Consider the following 15,905-nt stretch of genomic DNA (forward strand, 5'->3'; position numbering starts at 1 on the left):
CATTTTGGACTTATATTAATATACTACCATTATTTGTCTAATACATTTCACTCGAAATTCATAATTATCTCAGACTACCCTTGATAGAAAAAATAAATAAAGGTCAAACATCGGACACTCTTCACAATCATCGATTTCTTTCTTCTCTTGACCTTCCAACAAATTTTATATGTAGACTCTCATCTTAAAAAAAACTCAATCTTCTATATCAGTTCAAGTAATAATATTAAATTTTTAAAAATATGAGATCTATGTCAGGATATTCTAACTTTGAACTAATATCAAAACTATCAGGCTGTTAATAAACTTAAGATATCTAGAATTTCTTGGTATTATCTACAATGAAGCAACCTACTGACAAAAATTATCCGGCTATGATCAGATTAGATCAAAATTTATAGTATCCCTTCATTATCAATAAAATTCTTCCTTATTTACAACTAATGTATTCCATCATAATATCTTTTGATTTAAAAGATTAATATTTCTAATCAATTTAATCCACCACGCTTTTGCTGCACACTCTGATCTTAATTTATCAAATTATATAAGTCTATCAAAGATACAATATCTTTATATGTTAGATCAATTCAGAATAGATCCAACCTTCAAATTTCAGATAAGACTTAGGACAAAATTTTAAGTTTCTTTATCTTTACTACCTTTGGGTATAGCATATAAAAATTAAATCTTGATCCACTTTCTATGTTTGAAATTATTGCATAAGTTTCATCACTCTTCAAGAATCCAACATGTCTAGAATCGATTAAAGTTAACCTTAGATTTACCTTACAATCATTTAGATAATTTCTAAATTAATTTTTTTTTTAAAGAATTAAATTCCAACTTGTCAAACTAGAAGACTCAAGCCAACATCCTTAAGTAGAATCAACTTGATTATTTCTTATAGAGCTCCCTTCATCACAACCTTTAATATTAATCAATAAATCTATACAAAAATCTTGTCCCTTGTATAAGTCATTCAAAATTTAATACTAACAAGATGTCTTAGTTCAATTTAAAAAAAAAAATTCAAACTTTGACTGGAATAATTAATACACTTCACCATCTTCAACAATCGCAAGAAAAATTAAAAAAAAAAATCTAATCCAAAAATAGTAATACGAATTATTAAAGATTTCATCATAACTTGTATATCATACTCTGACAAAATAATTTTTTTTTAATTTTAACAACAATATCAAAATACTTTTGATCTACTTAGAAAAGTAAACTTTTGACTTGAAATTCAATACAACTTGAAAGATCAAGGAATCATATTCAAAATATGATATTTTGAGTAATCAAAGATTTCACCTAAATGTGTATCTCATATTCTCATAATAAAATTCAAGTATTTTTTTTTCATCTAAGATTGAGTTTCATATATGACCTCTTATGGGTTCAGTATTCAAAAATATTTCTCTCTCATATGATATAATTTCTTCTTAGACTATACCCTAATTAACTTTCTTTGATAAGTCCAAAATTCATAATGTTCAGAGAATTATCATTGGAATAAAAAAAAAATTATGATCTTCAATCATATAAGTTTTATATTCGAAATTCATCTAGTATACTCAACATAACTTATCAATACCTCTCACTTTATTCCAAGGTCAACTCTTTTCATACTTAGGTCAATCTTACTAATTGAAATCTAAAATATAACTCATCAATTCTATTATAGATATCATATGCCACTTATACATAAATTTTATCTTAATATCTATTGATTCGAAATCTAAATATTGAATCTTCTCTTTTATATCTATCATGTTTCTCATGATCATAACCTAAGTTTAAATATCACTAAAGTCATAATTTCAAATAATTATAATCTTAAGCTTAAATACCACTTAAATTATATTTTCTAATGATCATAACCTAAATTATAATATCATTCTATTACATCCTTAATGATTATAACCTCAGACTCTAATATTATCTATCATACTCTATTGATTATAATCTTAAAGTTTTGATATCACCTATATGACAATTCCTAGTGACCTTAACTTGGGCTCTAGTACTGTTCTGTCATATCCTAATCACTTGTATCATTGTCTCCAAATAAACGTAACCTAACCTCAAAGCTCAGATGCCACTCTATCACATCCTACTGATCTTACATAAAGTTTTAATATCTCTTTATAATCTCTAGTGTTCTTAAACCTAAGCTCTGATATTATTCTATCTCATCCTATTCATTTATATCGTAATCTCCAATGATCATAACCTAAGCTCTAATATCACTCTGTAATATTCTAATCACTTATATCGTAATCCCTAATGATCATAACCTATGCTCTGATACCATTCTGTCACGCCCCGAACCCAACACTCGGATCGGATACGTGATGGCCGCACACTTTTTAGAGCAAGTCCTAAAGAATATGCAAGGCCAAATTAAATCACTACAATCTTAACATCCATAACAATTAATTTCAACAATAATTCGTAAAATCTTGCATAATTATAATTTAAATTTCTTCAATTCTCTGATCAAATACTATGACACTCTATTTATCCTTCTGCTCACCCGTAAATTCAAGCCATAGCCAATCATGAATGTCCTGTAACTCTGAGAAGAAAAGAAAGATGAAGGGGTGTGAGCTTTACAGCCCAGTAAGAATTCTCATATCACACCAATATAGTAATATAGTCTGAAAATAAGGATAAGCAATAAAATATAAAATCTCATGTTCAATGTCCAGAATAATGCAAATATTCATAAATTTTCTGTCTTGTCAAAATAGATGCATCATCATACGTTAACAGGTGAAACGCTTTTGTTCAATAATTATTTCATGCCTTATCTTTCATTTCTCTTTTCATAATCATATGATTTTTAATATTTTATTTCTGGCTCTGGACTATCCAAGTCTATACCTCAGTCATCATCCGGATCGAATCCACTTAAAAAGTCTTTCAAGACTGTCCCAAGATGAGCTCCTGGCCGGCTGTCCCACGTACGAAAGCCTGTGAGAGGCTGTCCCAGGCATAAGCTCCTGACGGGTTGTCCCAGGTATGAGCTCCTGACCGACTGATCCACCTGTAAGCCAGTGGGGGCTGTCCCAAGCATAAGCTCCTGGTGGGCTGTTCCATATGACAAGGCTAGTCCATACCATATATCTCTTTCTTTTCATTTAATCATTATGTATTGATTTCATCAAATCAATTCTGTCTTGCATTATGATCAATTCAGATATGTCATATCCATATAATCATGCCATCAATCTCTGATACATATATATATTGACATAACATACTAATGCTCAAAATCAAATAACAGTATCTCAGGTATAATAAATTCATCGATCTCAAATCCGACGATGTAAAACCAATGATGCAAGACCAACAGTAAAATAGCATATATATAATAGTGATCATGTACAGAGATTCTTACCTTTACCGGTGACTGATCCAAGTACAAAAATCAATGTTCTTCTTTGATTTATGAATTTTTTTAACAAAATATTCCACTCGATATCATATGCAGACAATCATCTCTTCATAACCCTAATCAAATATAAAAATCATATATAGAGAAAATTACCGATAATCGATCCTAATAACACAGATCGAGGACCTCTCTTAGGATTAACCAAAATTAGGACTTGTCTATGTATCAGGATCCTTCATTGATCCATAAGACTTCTAGAGAGAGAAAATCCATGAAGAGAGAGAAAATTCTAGAGAGAAAAAGTAGAGAGAGAAAGTGGAGAGAGAAATCTTCGTATCCTTCAGATGAGGCAATCATGGTCGAGACCATCAAAGGTCCTATCAGGGTGACTCAATATGAATTAAATATTACAAATTTCGAATAGGATCGGACTGGGATTAGATCTATTGCATGAATTTCGGAGCAATCTCAGATCATCTTATTTTCATATCAATTTTATCCTAGGGTCTGTGATGAAATCGGAGAGAGAGAAAGATTCTAGAGAGACAAAATTCATAAAGAGAGAAAGGTCTAGAGAGAGAATCTAGAGAGAGAAAATGTAAAGAGAGAAGGTAGAGAGAGGAGAGAGAGGAAAATTCTCTCTCTTCTTCTTCTTTTATTTTATTTTTATTTTTTTCTTTCTCTTTTTCTTTTTTTTCTTTTCTTTTTCTTTTTCCTTTTTCTTTTTTTTTCTTTTTTCTTTTTCTTTTCTTTTCTTTTCTTCTTCTTCTTCTTTTCTTTTCTTCCCGCGGCCTCCCTTGGCTGAAACAGGGGAAGACTGTGAGGTCCCCCCCTCGGTGGCTCGGGCTCCGACGGGGTGGCGGCTTGGCCGGAGTTCCGACAACAGCCGGCGATGGGGTTCGGCCGGCGGCTCTCTTTTTTTTTTTTGAAAAATAGGGGATCCGTCCCCTTTCTTCATGAATTTCGACCATTGGCCGGTCGCCGGTGGCCAAACGCTCAAGGGAAGGAAGAGAGAGAGATGAGGGTCCGGTCTCGAGGATGGGACGCCGCAATCGGTGGCCGGAAAAGGGAGAAAAAGGTTCCGGCCGAACAGGGGTTTTCACGTTTCATGGAATTTTCGACGATCCTGACGGTCGGCAAGGAGTATAAAACCATGGGAAGAAAGAGAAGAGGGAGAGGAAGAAAGATTGAACCCTTACCTGAACTCCGATGGCCTCTTCGATCTTCGATTTTCGACGAATACAAGAAAAGACTGCCGCGGCTTCCACGGAGAAAAGGGAGGAATCGGGCTCAACGGTCGCCGGTGGAGGCTCGTGAGGGAGAGGAGAGTCTTATTTATAGAGAATCCTAGAGTTCTAAGAGGCCTAGAGTCCTTCTCCGATCGGGATTCATCGGAGAAGGAGACTCCCGGGAGTCTCCTTCCGTCCTTTTTTTTTTTTTTTAAATCTGGGTTATTACAGCATTAATGTTTTTCACTTTATTATGACGTCTAGGAAGAAGAGGTGGGGGGAGAAAAGTTTGGTAAGAACAAATATATGGTTTGGCTGTGTGTTGGCCTGAAAATCCTCTGTTTGAGGGATATAGATGACACGAGCATCCCCTGACAGGCTGGTTCAAGTGTGTGGCTGTGCCACCACTATTGAAAAGCCATAAAAAAGATATGATTAAGAGTTAGCAGCATGGATCCTGATGTCTTGACCTTCAAGAGCTTTCACTACCATAATTTTATTTATTTAATAGAAAACAAAATGAGATATAGCCAGAGCTACAAATCCATGCTACAATTACAGATAAACTAGAGTAAAATAGATAACTAAAATAGAAAAGTTAAAAATAAATGCAATGGTAAATTAATGATAAAGATAAAGATAACAATGAGTTGTTCATTGGCCAAAGGATTCTTCTCTTGAGATTACAATTTAATATTTATAAGTGACTCCGATTAATTGTCGAGACATGTGCCACTACATCTCCTCTTTGCTAGTTTATGCTTCATGAGCTATTATTGTCATATGCAATAGTTAGCTTCCCTCCAGTAGTCTTATATTTTAAGCAATTCTCTACCACTCCTCTCACAAGTGACAATCTAGATAATGGTAATAGATATAACTACTCAGTTTTAACACTTGTTCTTGGTGGTTTACTACATATGGACCGCTATTTTTATATATATGATATCACCTCCCTTTCAATACTCATATTCTGGATATGCTATTATTCCTTTATGTATTGAGCGGTGGTAAGTGCTATTTAGCTACCTCTTAACTTCCACTCTTTAAAAGGCCTCATTCTAGGTCAATAACTCTCACCGTCCTTAATTTATACTACAATCATTGGGCCTACACCCTTATATTAGCTTACACTCTTGGTGTATTGGCCTTTGAGTCATAGTCCCTGGTCCAGATATGGCATAAATGAGCTTTCCACATTCCACCAATCGATGATCAGGTGGCTGATGTGATATATTTAATATCTATACATCAGCCTAATTTTGGACTTGGAAATAATTCTATTTAGCTGATTTGAAGGAAAGCTAACAAAGATCTTGCAAATTCATCAATCACTTCATTTACTATAGAGATTGATAAGTTTGCTTCTTAGAAAAGGCGAACTTGAGTGACAGATATAGACCATAAAAGATCTGGTAGAGATGAGATTCATACCTAAGTAGGCGGCAATCATAAAGAATTTGATAAAGGTAGGACCCACCATCGTGCTTGCCTCCTAGACCATAAACATGTTGAATATAGCTAATTTGGAGATGAATGTATCTAATATGGCAGATGCCCTCTAACCTTAGATTTGGAAGAACTTAGACCATTAGCTAGTTAATAGGTTACTCCTTGGTATATAGATTTAACATGCATGGCTATTGATGATGGAGGAGCGATAGTACTCACTGGGATAGTTACCCCTAATCCTTGGAATAGAGATAAGATACACTATAGGTAGATTGAATTCCTACTCTCCATCCATCATCCGAAGGAGACAAGTAGTTCTAATAGTAGGGTCATATATTGGCATGATTCCACTGAATTTTTTTTTAGCACCCATTTGCAAATCAAGATGGTCATAGCCCATCTCTAAATTTCTAAAGCAAGCACTTTAGAAATTTAAAGATGGACATGAAATAAGAAGGAAGTGCAAATAACACAACATTGATAAGGCTAACACGTCCACCCATAGAGAGCAATTTATCCTTCTATAATGCAAGACTTCTTCTGATTTTCTCGATCAAGGGCGTCCAACATTACTTTGGTAGCTTTTTATAATATAGGTCTAGACTAAGCAGTTGAGGGCAAGCTCTTTTTTACAATTTATCATTGTGGCAAAATCTGAAGCCCTGATCACATCCATATTGATGCAAATGACTATGCTTTTCGTGGAAATTGATTTTGAGTCCGATGGCATTCTCAAAAGCAAAAAGAGGAGCTTCTATTACTACAATAATCTACTTTTTCCTCGTGAAGAGAAGGAAATCATCAGCAAAGTGCAAGTTTTTAACCTTGTGGAAGTATGGTAAGTCCCTAATACCTTCAATCAACCTAATGGACCTTGCCTGTTTTAATAACTTAGGAAGGACATTCATGGCAAGGATGAAAAGGGCTGGAGAAAAAGTATCACGTTATCTCAATCCTTGCTTACACTCGATCCACCAACCAGATACACCATTCACAAACAAAGCAACCAAGGCCAAGTGAAGGAGGGATTGAATCCAGCTTACCTACCTCTAGTGAGCATCAACAGAAACAAAAAGTCTCAATTGACCTTGTTGAATGTCTTCTCAAAGTCCAGCTTACAAAGTAGCCTAGGATGCCCAGTTTTAGTGCAATAAACCAGGTGAAGAAACATGTATCATGAGAATTGATGAAAACATGCACTTCTTTTGCTTTTTATTCTCTTGTGACACCTAACCAAATCTAAGAAAAACAGAAGAATGAAAACTACAAGCTCTATTCAGGAAAAAAAACAAGGAAGAAGAAATGAAGAAAAAAAAATTCTATAGCTATGCTGTATCTTTCTTCTTCAGTTCCCTCTGTTTTCTAGCTATTTTAAGGTTTTAAACTATAAAGAACAGTAACAAGATTTCTGTGCTTCGCTTGATTTACTTTTCATAAACACAGAAGACTTCATTGGAGGTTGTTTACAAGAAGAAAGATAAAACAAAACGATTAAACGACAAGGTTCCAAAGACTGAAGTCTACTTCTCAGCCAAAAAAAAAAAAAAAGACTGAAGTCTACTTTTAAAAGAATACAAAGAATTAAGAAAAAGGCATATACTGACAATTTTCACTCACCCAACAGCTTGTCATATATAGGCTTCGTCTTACTCAAATATAGACCTAAGACATGCAAGTCATTCATCACCACCTCTCTTAAACATCACTGGACCAAGTAAATTATCCATGTGAATTGGCCAGGCTGATAATTTCTATAGACTTCAGGATTATCTTTCCAAGATTCATACCAACAATAAACAAGAAAATGAATGAAAAGCATAGCACAGTATTTTTCTAACCAGAGCCATGTTATTGTCTCCATGTTTAGAATAACATGCAAGTTGGTGTCTACCTTGATCATGGTTGTCTTAATCTAATTGGTTGGAATAAAGAAACAATTGTGATCTAAGCCTTCACTTGACAGGTCCCCCACTCTGTCTCTCTAACCTTTGAGCCATGTCCCTGTCAGAGCCCCTACATCTCATCCTGCTTTATTGGTAAGCTCTACTGAGTTTTAGCATAGCCCAAATAATAGAGATAGTATACATGTAATACATTTCCCTGGTAGAAATCTTTTAGGTGAAGGCAGAGGTTATTTGACATAAGCTCTTCGTCAACAAATTGATTGCAAGGGTGAAGGTCCAAACCATAATTAAATTTCCGCCATTGATTTTTATGACTCTTATTCCCCCTTCCCCAAACTTTAGAACATCACCTATTGTAGCCTTTCTTATCTTGTCTCTTCTATGTTGCTATATAGTTATTGGAATTGAAGTTCGTCATTTTCTGCGTCCAAGGCTTATAACTTGGAAGCATATTAGGAGCAAAAATTAAATCAATGGAATAAGTAAAGACATTTGCATGTAATAGACACCAGGCAGACTTCCAAACAGTGTAACAATTACCAACCCTTTAAACTTGGACAGTAGTTTTTCATAGCAAAGACAACTTGTTTTCTAACCAAACTTAGGTCAGCTGGTTGGTACTTCTCTCCACTTTGAAGAGGACAATGTTCAAATGTTGTAACCATTGTAATCATTTTGAAAAAAAATAAAAAAAAAAGGTTAAGTTCATTTTGTATGTTATGTTGTAATGCTTATTTCTGTCATCTACTTCAGCCTGCATCTAAAAATCATTATTTAAGTTTATTTGTATTTTATGTTGATTTGCTTATTTCTGTCATCTACCTCAGCCTGCATCTAAATATACTTTCCTGAGGCTGGCAGATGGAGCAAACCTAAGTGTGAGCACACTCGGCAAATTCGCAGCAAGATTTTGTTGATTTGTCCTAATAAGCAAATCAGGTAGAACTAACAGTAAAAGAAAACAACAAAAATTGGATTGCTGCAGAGATTTCAGCACTGAACTGTATGTGCTATCGTTTACCAAAAAATACATGATCATAATCTTATCATTATATCCTTTTGTGCTATTCCTGAGTCACTATTCCTTTCCCAATATCCAAACTAGCAACCTTGACCGTAGTATAGATTGAGATTACATGTTTATGTGCAAGGAAGATCCAAGAAAATGCTGGAAAGAGCCATCTGCATATGCATTGAAAGCTAGGACGAGAGGATATGGTTAAATCTAATGTATACATATATCTAACAAAGATCCATGTCCCCATTGAGTGTATATAATTTATAGTTTGATCCATTTCTTGTTGGAAGGGCTTCAAAGTGCTGGAAGATCCAACATAACATGCATGCTGATTTTAAGATTAAATTTAATACGCTTGCTCTAAGGACAATGTATGGAGAAAATGAAATACAATTCATAAAGCCGTCTAAATAGTAGGGATGTTGCTTGTTGGTTATGGCTATGGTTATTGGTGGCCTTACTCCACAGATAAGACGCCAAATATCCATTCAAAGTTCACTGTTCATTCAGATGTGATGGCAAGCCTACACACAGACAAACACTGCAAATATCAGTGGTTTTAAAAGCTTGATGATACATGGTGCCCACAAGGACTCCTAGGGTGTCTCCTTCAATATTGCTGCTAAGATTCATTCACAGTTTCGTTACAATGCGTTCTCACTAACCATCAAAATCAACTATGTTTGTTGCTCAAAAATGATAGATAACTTGCCGGGTGCATCTTCGCACTTAGCCAACCAGAACATTATACATGCATAGCATCTGCCTAAAGACAGATGTCGACGTTCTATAGGTCAAGATCTATAGCATTTATAAGATATTCAATCAAAGAAACCGATAGATCACCAACCTGCAACCTCATACATCGTGTGTTGTCATTAGGATCCCAATTATTCACATTTATTTATAGTGCAGAGTAGAACAAGTAATATGTTTTGCATACCAACAACCAACAGCCATTTATCACAAAACACACGGGATCCTCTGCTGTACTCAAAAAACAACCAACAGCCGTCACTCTCGCCCCCACGTAAACCTGCAATAAAGTACAAAAGGCCACAGTCCGACCTCCAATCACAACCCCAACCACAGCCATAAAATATATCAATCCCACCGCCCGTCCTACCATCTCCTCCCTATTGTTTAAGCTTCCAATCACAGAACAAACCAAAACTACCAACAAGGCGTTCCCATGTGTTCATCCACCTTTCCCACAACCTTCCCTCAGCTTCCAATCCAATCCCCTCGATTTGCCACTCTCATTGAGCCAAAAACTCTCTCTCTCTCTCGTATCTCCTGTAGTCTTTCCATTCTGATGCCCCAGTCTTTATAAATGAACATCCATAACAGGACCATACTTTTTCCCTATCCCACACTTCTGAATATAAAGTCCATGCCTAAACCTCCTTCCACCTCTCCCCACCCCTAAATCTGACATCTTGTTCACCATGATCCTTTCCCACTTTCTGAACTCAAAAAGCCCTTTGAGAGCCTAAACTTTCTTTTTGGTGTAATCTCTCTCTCTCTCTCTCTCTCAAGCCTAATGCCTCGAACTCCGTCCCACTCTGTGAGCCCAAAAACGATTTAAGAACCTAAATCTCCTTTTTTTTCGTATCATATTAGTTTCTCTCGATCACCATGGCCTTTGAGGAGGGACCAGACTTCAACCTCACAACCTACCACCACAGCCTCTTGGATTGGTCAGAGGACTCCATCTCCTTCGTCCCCTCCTTCCTCGATTACCCCTACACCCTCCACGATGCCATTGCCGGCTACGAATGCTGGACTCGGGACCAAGACCAAGCCAACCTCATCCACACTCCCCCGTCCACCACCCCCGCGGTCGCCCCTCCCACCACCAGCCCCCCATCGCTCCCTCAACCTGAATTCTCCAAGAAAAGGAAGCTACCCACCAGTCCAACCCCCCTCAACAAGGCGGCAGCTCACGAGAACCGCCGGAGGACGGTCGCTGACTCTGGCGACGAGGGCGATGGGGTGTCCGAGGAAGACGCCGAGATCGCCCGGAAGCAGGGGAATGGGAGGAAGGGAGAGAGGAAGGGGAATGGAGGGAATTCCGGCAATGGGAATAAGGAGGTGAGGTGGGCCGAGCATTTGCTGAACCCCTGTGCCACCGCCATCGAGGCGGCCAACTACTCGAGGGTCCACCATTTATTATACGTTCTCCGCGAGCTCGCCTCCACCTCCGGCGATGCCAACCACCGCCTCGCCGCTTATGGCCTACGCTCCCTCACCCGCCACCTCTCCTCCGCCGGGATCGCGGCGGCGGTGGGCGTCCCCGCCCAGGGAAGCGGCCCGGCCGATGACTCCCCGTCCTTCGCTTCGACGGAGCCGAAGCTCTTCCGGTCGGCGATCATCAAATTCCACGAGGTCAGCCCCTGGTTCGCGCTCCCCAACTCCCTCGGCAACGCCTCCATCCTCCAAGCCGTAACCCTAGATTCCAACCAGCGGCCGCGGCCCCTCCACGTGGTGGACGTCGGCGTCTCCCACGGGATTCAGTGGCCAACGCTCCTCGATGCGCTGAGTCGCCACCCAGGTGGCGTCCCCGCCCTCGTCCGCATCACCGTCGCCGGTGCTGCCACCCCGCCTGGGCCCTTCTCGGCGGCGCCGTTGGGGTACGACTTCTCCTCCCACCTTCTCCGCTACGCCAAGTCCATCGACCTCAACCTCCGGATCGACCGCGCCGACACCCTCGAGCCCCAAACCATGTCTCTCGCCCGCAGCGAGACCCTGGTGGTCTGCGCCCAGTTCCGGGTGGGCCACGGCGGGCCGGACGACCGGACAGCGTTCCTCCGGTCGGTGAGGGAACTAAATCCCGACCTAGTGGTGCTGGCCGAGGTCGACGGCGGCGGCGCCGGCGAGACCGATGGCAGATTCCCGGCGGAGTTCGGAAGGAGGTCGGGGTTGTTGTGGAAGTTCCTGGACTCGACGAGCGCGGCGTTTAAGGGGAGGGACTGCGCGGAGCGGCGGGTGGTGGAGGGGGAGGCGGCGAGGATTTTGGAGTGGGGTGCGGCAGCGGACGAGGGGTGTGAGCGGTGGCGGGGGAGGATGGTCGGCCTAGGGTTCCGGGAGGAATGGTTCGGGGAGGACGCGTTGGAGGCAGGGCGGGCGCTGCTGAGGAAGTACGACGGCAACTGGGAGACGAGGATGGCGGGCGCCGCGGTGGGGCTCTGGTGGAAGGGCCACCGCGTCTCCTTCTGTTCCCTGTGGAAGCCCCACACCAGAAGCCAGTGAGAGGAGGCCCCGGTGTAACGACCGTAACGGCCATGATGGGGCTCCTCGAGGTTTCACGTGATCTTCGGCATCACTGCCGTTCGCTCGGTGGCCCTTTGTCATATGTTATGATGCCGGCCAAGAGGAGGCCTGAATCTAATCTTCTCGTGGCACAAGATTATCAAGATGTAGCTGTGTGTAGCGTTTGCCCTTTCGCGTGAGCCGGTGACGGTGAGGTAACTTCAATCAGCTTTGGTGGAAGTGTCATGGGCCGCAGCATGATCCGATGAATAACATTACTCATCAAGCTATGATCAAAATGTATCTTGCTTATTGATTTCCATCTCAAGCTTTCACATGATCCACGACATCACTGCCGTCCACTTGGTGGTGTCTCTTGTATGTGATATAATGCTGGCGAAGAGGAGAGCTGAATCTGATCTACCGCTGTGTGGTAAGAGATAAATAAGAAAAACAAAAACCTTAGTTTTGCGTATCTGAAGTGGTATTTATATATCTATATTAATGATGATACTGGCTTGCTAATATGGACTCGAGATTGAGATTCGGGATAAAAGGGCGCAGTTTAAAATAGAAGGAAGATCTCAAAGCCAAGGCTCCGTTCCCGTTGAGAACTGGGTCGAACTACATCTAGTACCTGGTCCATAATGGGTAGACCAGACGTTTTCATATCAGCTCAAAAAAGGTAGCTCACCTCTAGCCTACTGCTGCCAGAATATGTAAATGATTCAGAAAGCTACTCTACCGTAAGTTCAATCGGGCAATCTTATACCTCAGGCAGACAGTTATGTTTATTGTCCAGTATTTACGCACCAACTTATTTTTATAATAATAATATTATGATCATAGATCAAAGAGCCAAATGACTCAGATGGTTGGCTTATACCTCCGCATAGGTGAGGTATTGTCCGCTTTGATTTATGATCATCTTTAGACTTCAGTGGACCTCCGACTTCAATGGATTTTGATCATCTAAAGCCTCACGATTTTGTTCTTCATTACAACACAGCTCCTCTAGTCAAGAGAGAGTATGTGTGGGAGGAAATATATGTGGATAGGAGGCATTTTCTGTTGTAGTCATCCATCATCTAAAACCTCACGATTTTGTCCTTCACCACAACACAGCCCCCCTAGTCAAGAGGGAGTATATGTGGATAGGAGGTATTTTCTGTTGTAGTTATGGGTCAAGAGGTCAAATAGCTCAGATGGTTGGTTTTTGTCTCCGCCTCCGCAAATGTGAGGTATTGTCCATTTTGACTCATGACCATTTTTAGGTTTTAGTGGATCTTAGGCTTTAATGGGCCATTGACTTTAATGGGTCTTGATCATTTAGAGCCTCACAATTTTGTCCTTTAAAAGGCACCTCACGTTGGGAGAGAAGGTTTCAATCCATATAAATCATATTTCCTCTTGACTTATAATCGATGTGGAACTAAAAAAGTCCTTTCTACACCACAATAAATAAATAAAATTAGTTGCAAATCCTGCAGGTTGAGTTATTAATTACAATACTAATCGGTGCTTAGCCTGGTGAATTTAATTGCTTGATATCATAAAGAAGGTCGAAGGTTTGAATCCCATGACCTAACCTTGGAATCACTGGATTTATATGACTCAGACGAGAGTTCCATTATGATCTAACCCCGCTAAAGAGATGGATGAAACAAAGCATAAATAAAGGAAAAGCTTGCAAAATACGTAGTAGAATAAGGAGATAAAGGCTTATTAACGGAGGCACGCCTTCATACACTGTCTCTAAATGGAGATTTGTTCCCATATAAGGTGAACGTGTTTCTTGGTAAATTTTTTCCAAGGTATATACAACGATTCTTCCCACGAACTGTGCAGGCAGTAGATGGTACTCGAATCTGAACACTACTGCAGTAGTCATCTAGACCATAGAGGCAGGGAGATAGAGGAGAGACGGGACAACTATATTGATCATATCAGGCTTCTAAAGTGATTCCTTGATTTTAACCGGTCACAAAAGGAGTGACTAACTCAAAACAGAATAAATGGCTCGTTAACTGAACCAATCAAGCCATAATGGTCAAAAAGGCAAATACGAATTCTATATTGATCTTGCACATAGTGCTTTTTTTTTTTTTTTTTGGGTAGATGCACATAGTGTTAACTACATAATTATAAGTGGTGGGTATCTCATAACCTTTTATGAGTTCTAACACACATAATTTCATGTGGAAGAATGATACAATTATAGTTTTTTTTTAAAAAAAAATATTTTAAAGGAAACTTAAATTTATATCACAAATCAGCCTCGGTGACTTTTGGAAGATGTCACCTATTATCACAAAATCACAATGAATTAATACTAATATACTATTGTAATATAAGTATTTTTAATAATCACCAACAATAATTTAGTTGCCAGGATGACCAATTTATTTTAATTTTGGATCACAATCCTACGAGTGCCAGCAAGTTAGAGATGACAACAAAGTATATATTTGGTGACTGATACAGCTGATAATTCTGAATGATAAAATGAAAGTGAATTATATGTGTGTTGATGAATTAATTTTTATTACTTATCATATGATGTCGGACCGAGACTTAGATTTCATGGAAATTAAAAAATTAAATGCATAGGAATAAGACCTAGACATTGTTAACATGGAGTTAGATACTATATATATTCCAGTAATATGACCTTTTTTGATGAAAATATTCCAGTGATATGCCTTATTCCCTTAAACCAAGAAAACTGCACACTTAGGAATTCTAGTATAATTTCTAGTCAAGGAAAAACAAAAATGAACCTTTGGAATAATGATTCAAGGAGGTATATCAATACCTATTCGACTTTTTCTTATACTGCAACCACACAGTGCCTAAGTAAATAGAATTGCTTTCTCTTATGCTAGCTCCCACAGCTTGGTCGAAGAGCTTGTTGGTTTTACCACCAAAAATAAGAATGAGATTCATGGAACAACTTTTAAGAATTCATTTGAAAATAAAAAGAAACCATGGCAACCGTGACTTCTCAGATTATCTAATTTAATCTAATTTCCTTGAGGATTTATTAATAGATTGTACTCACACGATATAAAGATATTGAAGCAGTTTAGGGAATAGAATATGAAAATAGAAAGAAGAATCATGGTCTTCATCCTTGATTTCCCAAATGATAAAATTTATGGGCTGTTTGGTTGGAGATAATCTGCATAGAAAAATAATTTCATGTCAGATTATCATATTTGGAATGAAAAAAAGGGAAGAAAGAGATAATAAAAAATTTGATGGGTTCCATATTTATTTTTGGGAGAAAAAGGTAAAACAAATACCATAAGAGGTTGGTATTTGATAAATTCTCGGATGGCGATAATCCATACTTGATAAAAATATCTCCAATAAAGCTGCATATGTAATTATTAAATTTGTTCTGATGTCTTTCTAAATTCATTCAATAAAAAATTTTTATAAAAAAATTAAGATGAAGATGATATTATGTAAAGGACTATGTGATTATAGTCATTACATAAAAATTAATTGGAGATGATAATGCTATCACTGTATTAAAATTTTTTTTTATGTTCAAGGATGTATTTATAAATTTGATCATGTTCCTACATAGATTTATCTCCAACCAAATGTAATAATATTTTTTTAATATCATTTTTTAA

General features: G+C 38.4%; 2 protein-coding genes across 2 annotated transcripts in view; one reads left to right on the forward strand and one right to left on the reverse strand.

Annotated features, from left to right (window-relative positions):
- Positions 1-15,905, reverse strand: part of LOC105058836 (protein OPAQUE1-like) — a 130,382-nt gene that overhangs the window by 34,051 nt on the left and 80,426 nt on the right. The gene's annotated exons all lie outside the window — the stretch shown is intronic.
- LOC140854015 (protein NODULATION SIGNALING PATHWAY 1-like) lies at positions 9,954-13,061 on the forward strand. The gene has a single exon (XM_073249194.1). It carries the CDS (start codon positions 10,648-10,650, stop codon positions 12,259-12,261), a length of 1,614 nt encoding a protein of 537 aa, XP_073105295.1. The 5' UTR covers positions 9,954-10,647; the 3' UTR covers positions 12,262-13,061.

This window comes from Elaeis guineensis, chromosome 15, assembly GCF_000442705.2.
Source record: "Elaeis guineensis isolate ETL-2024a chromosome 15, EG11, whole genome shotgun sequence".
Taxonomy (NCBI): domain Eukaryota; kingdom Viridiplantae; phylum Streptophyta; class Magnoliopsida; order Arecales; family Arecaceae; genus Elaeis; species Elaeis guineensis.

Excerpts from the sequence above, each read along its gene's own strand:
- LOC140854015 (XM_073249194.1), top strand. The coding sequence starts at position 10,648 with ATGGCCTTTGAGGAGGGACCAGACTTCAACCTCACAACCTACCACCAC.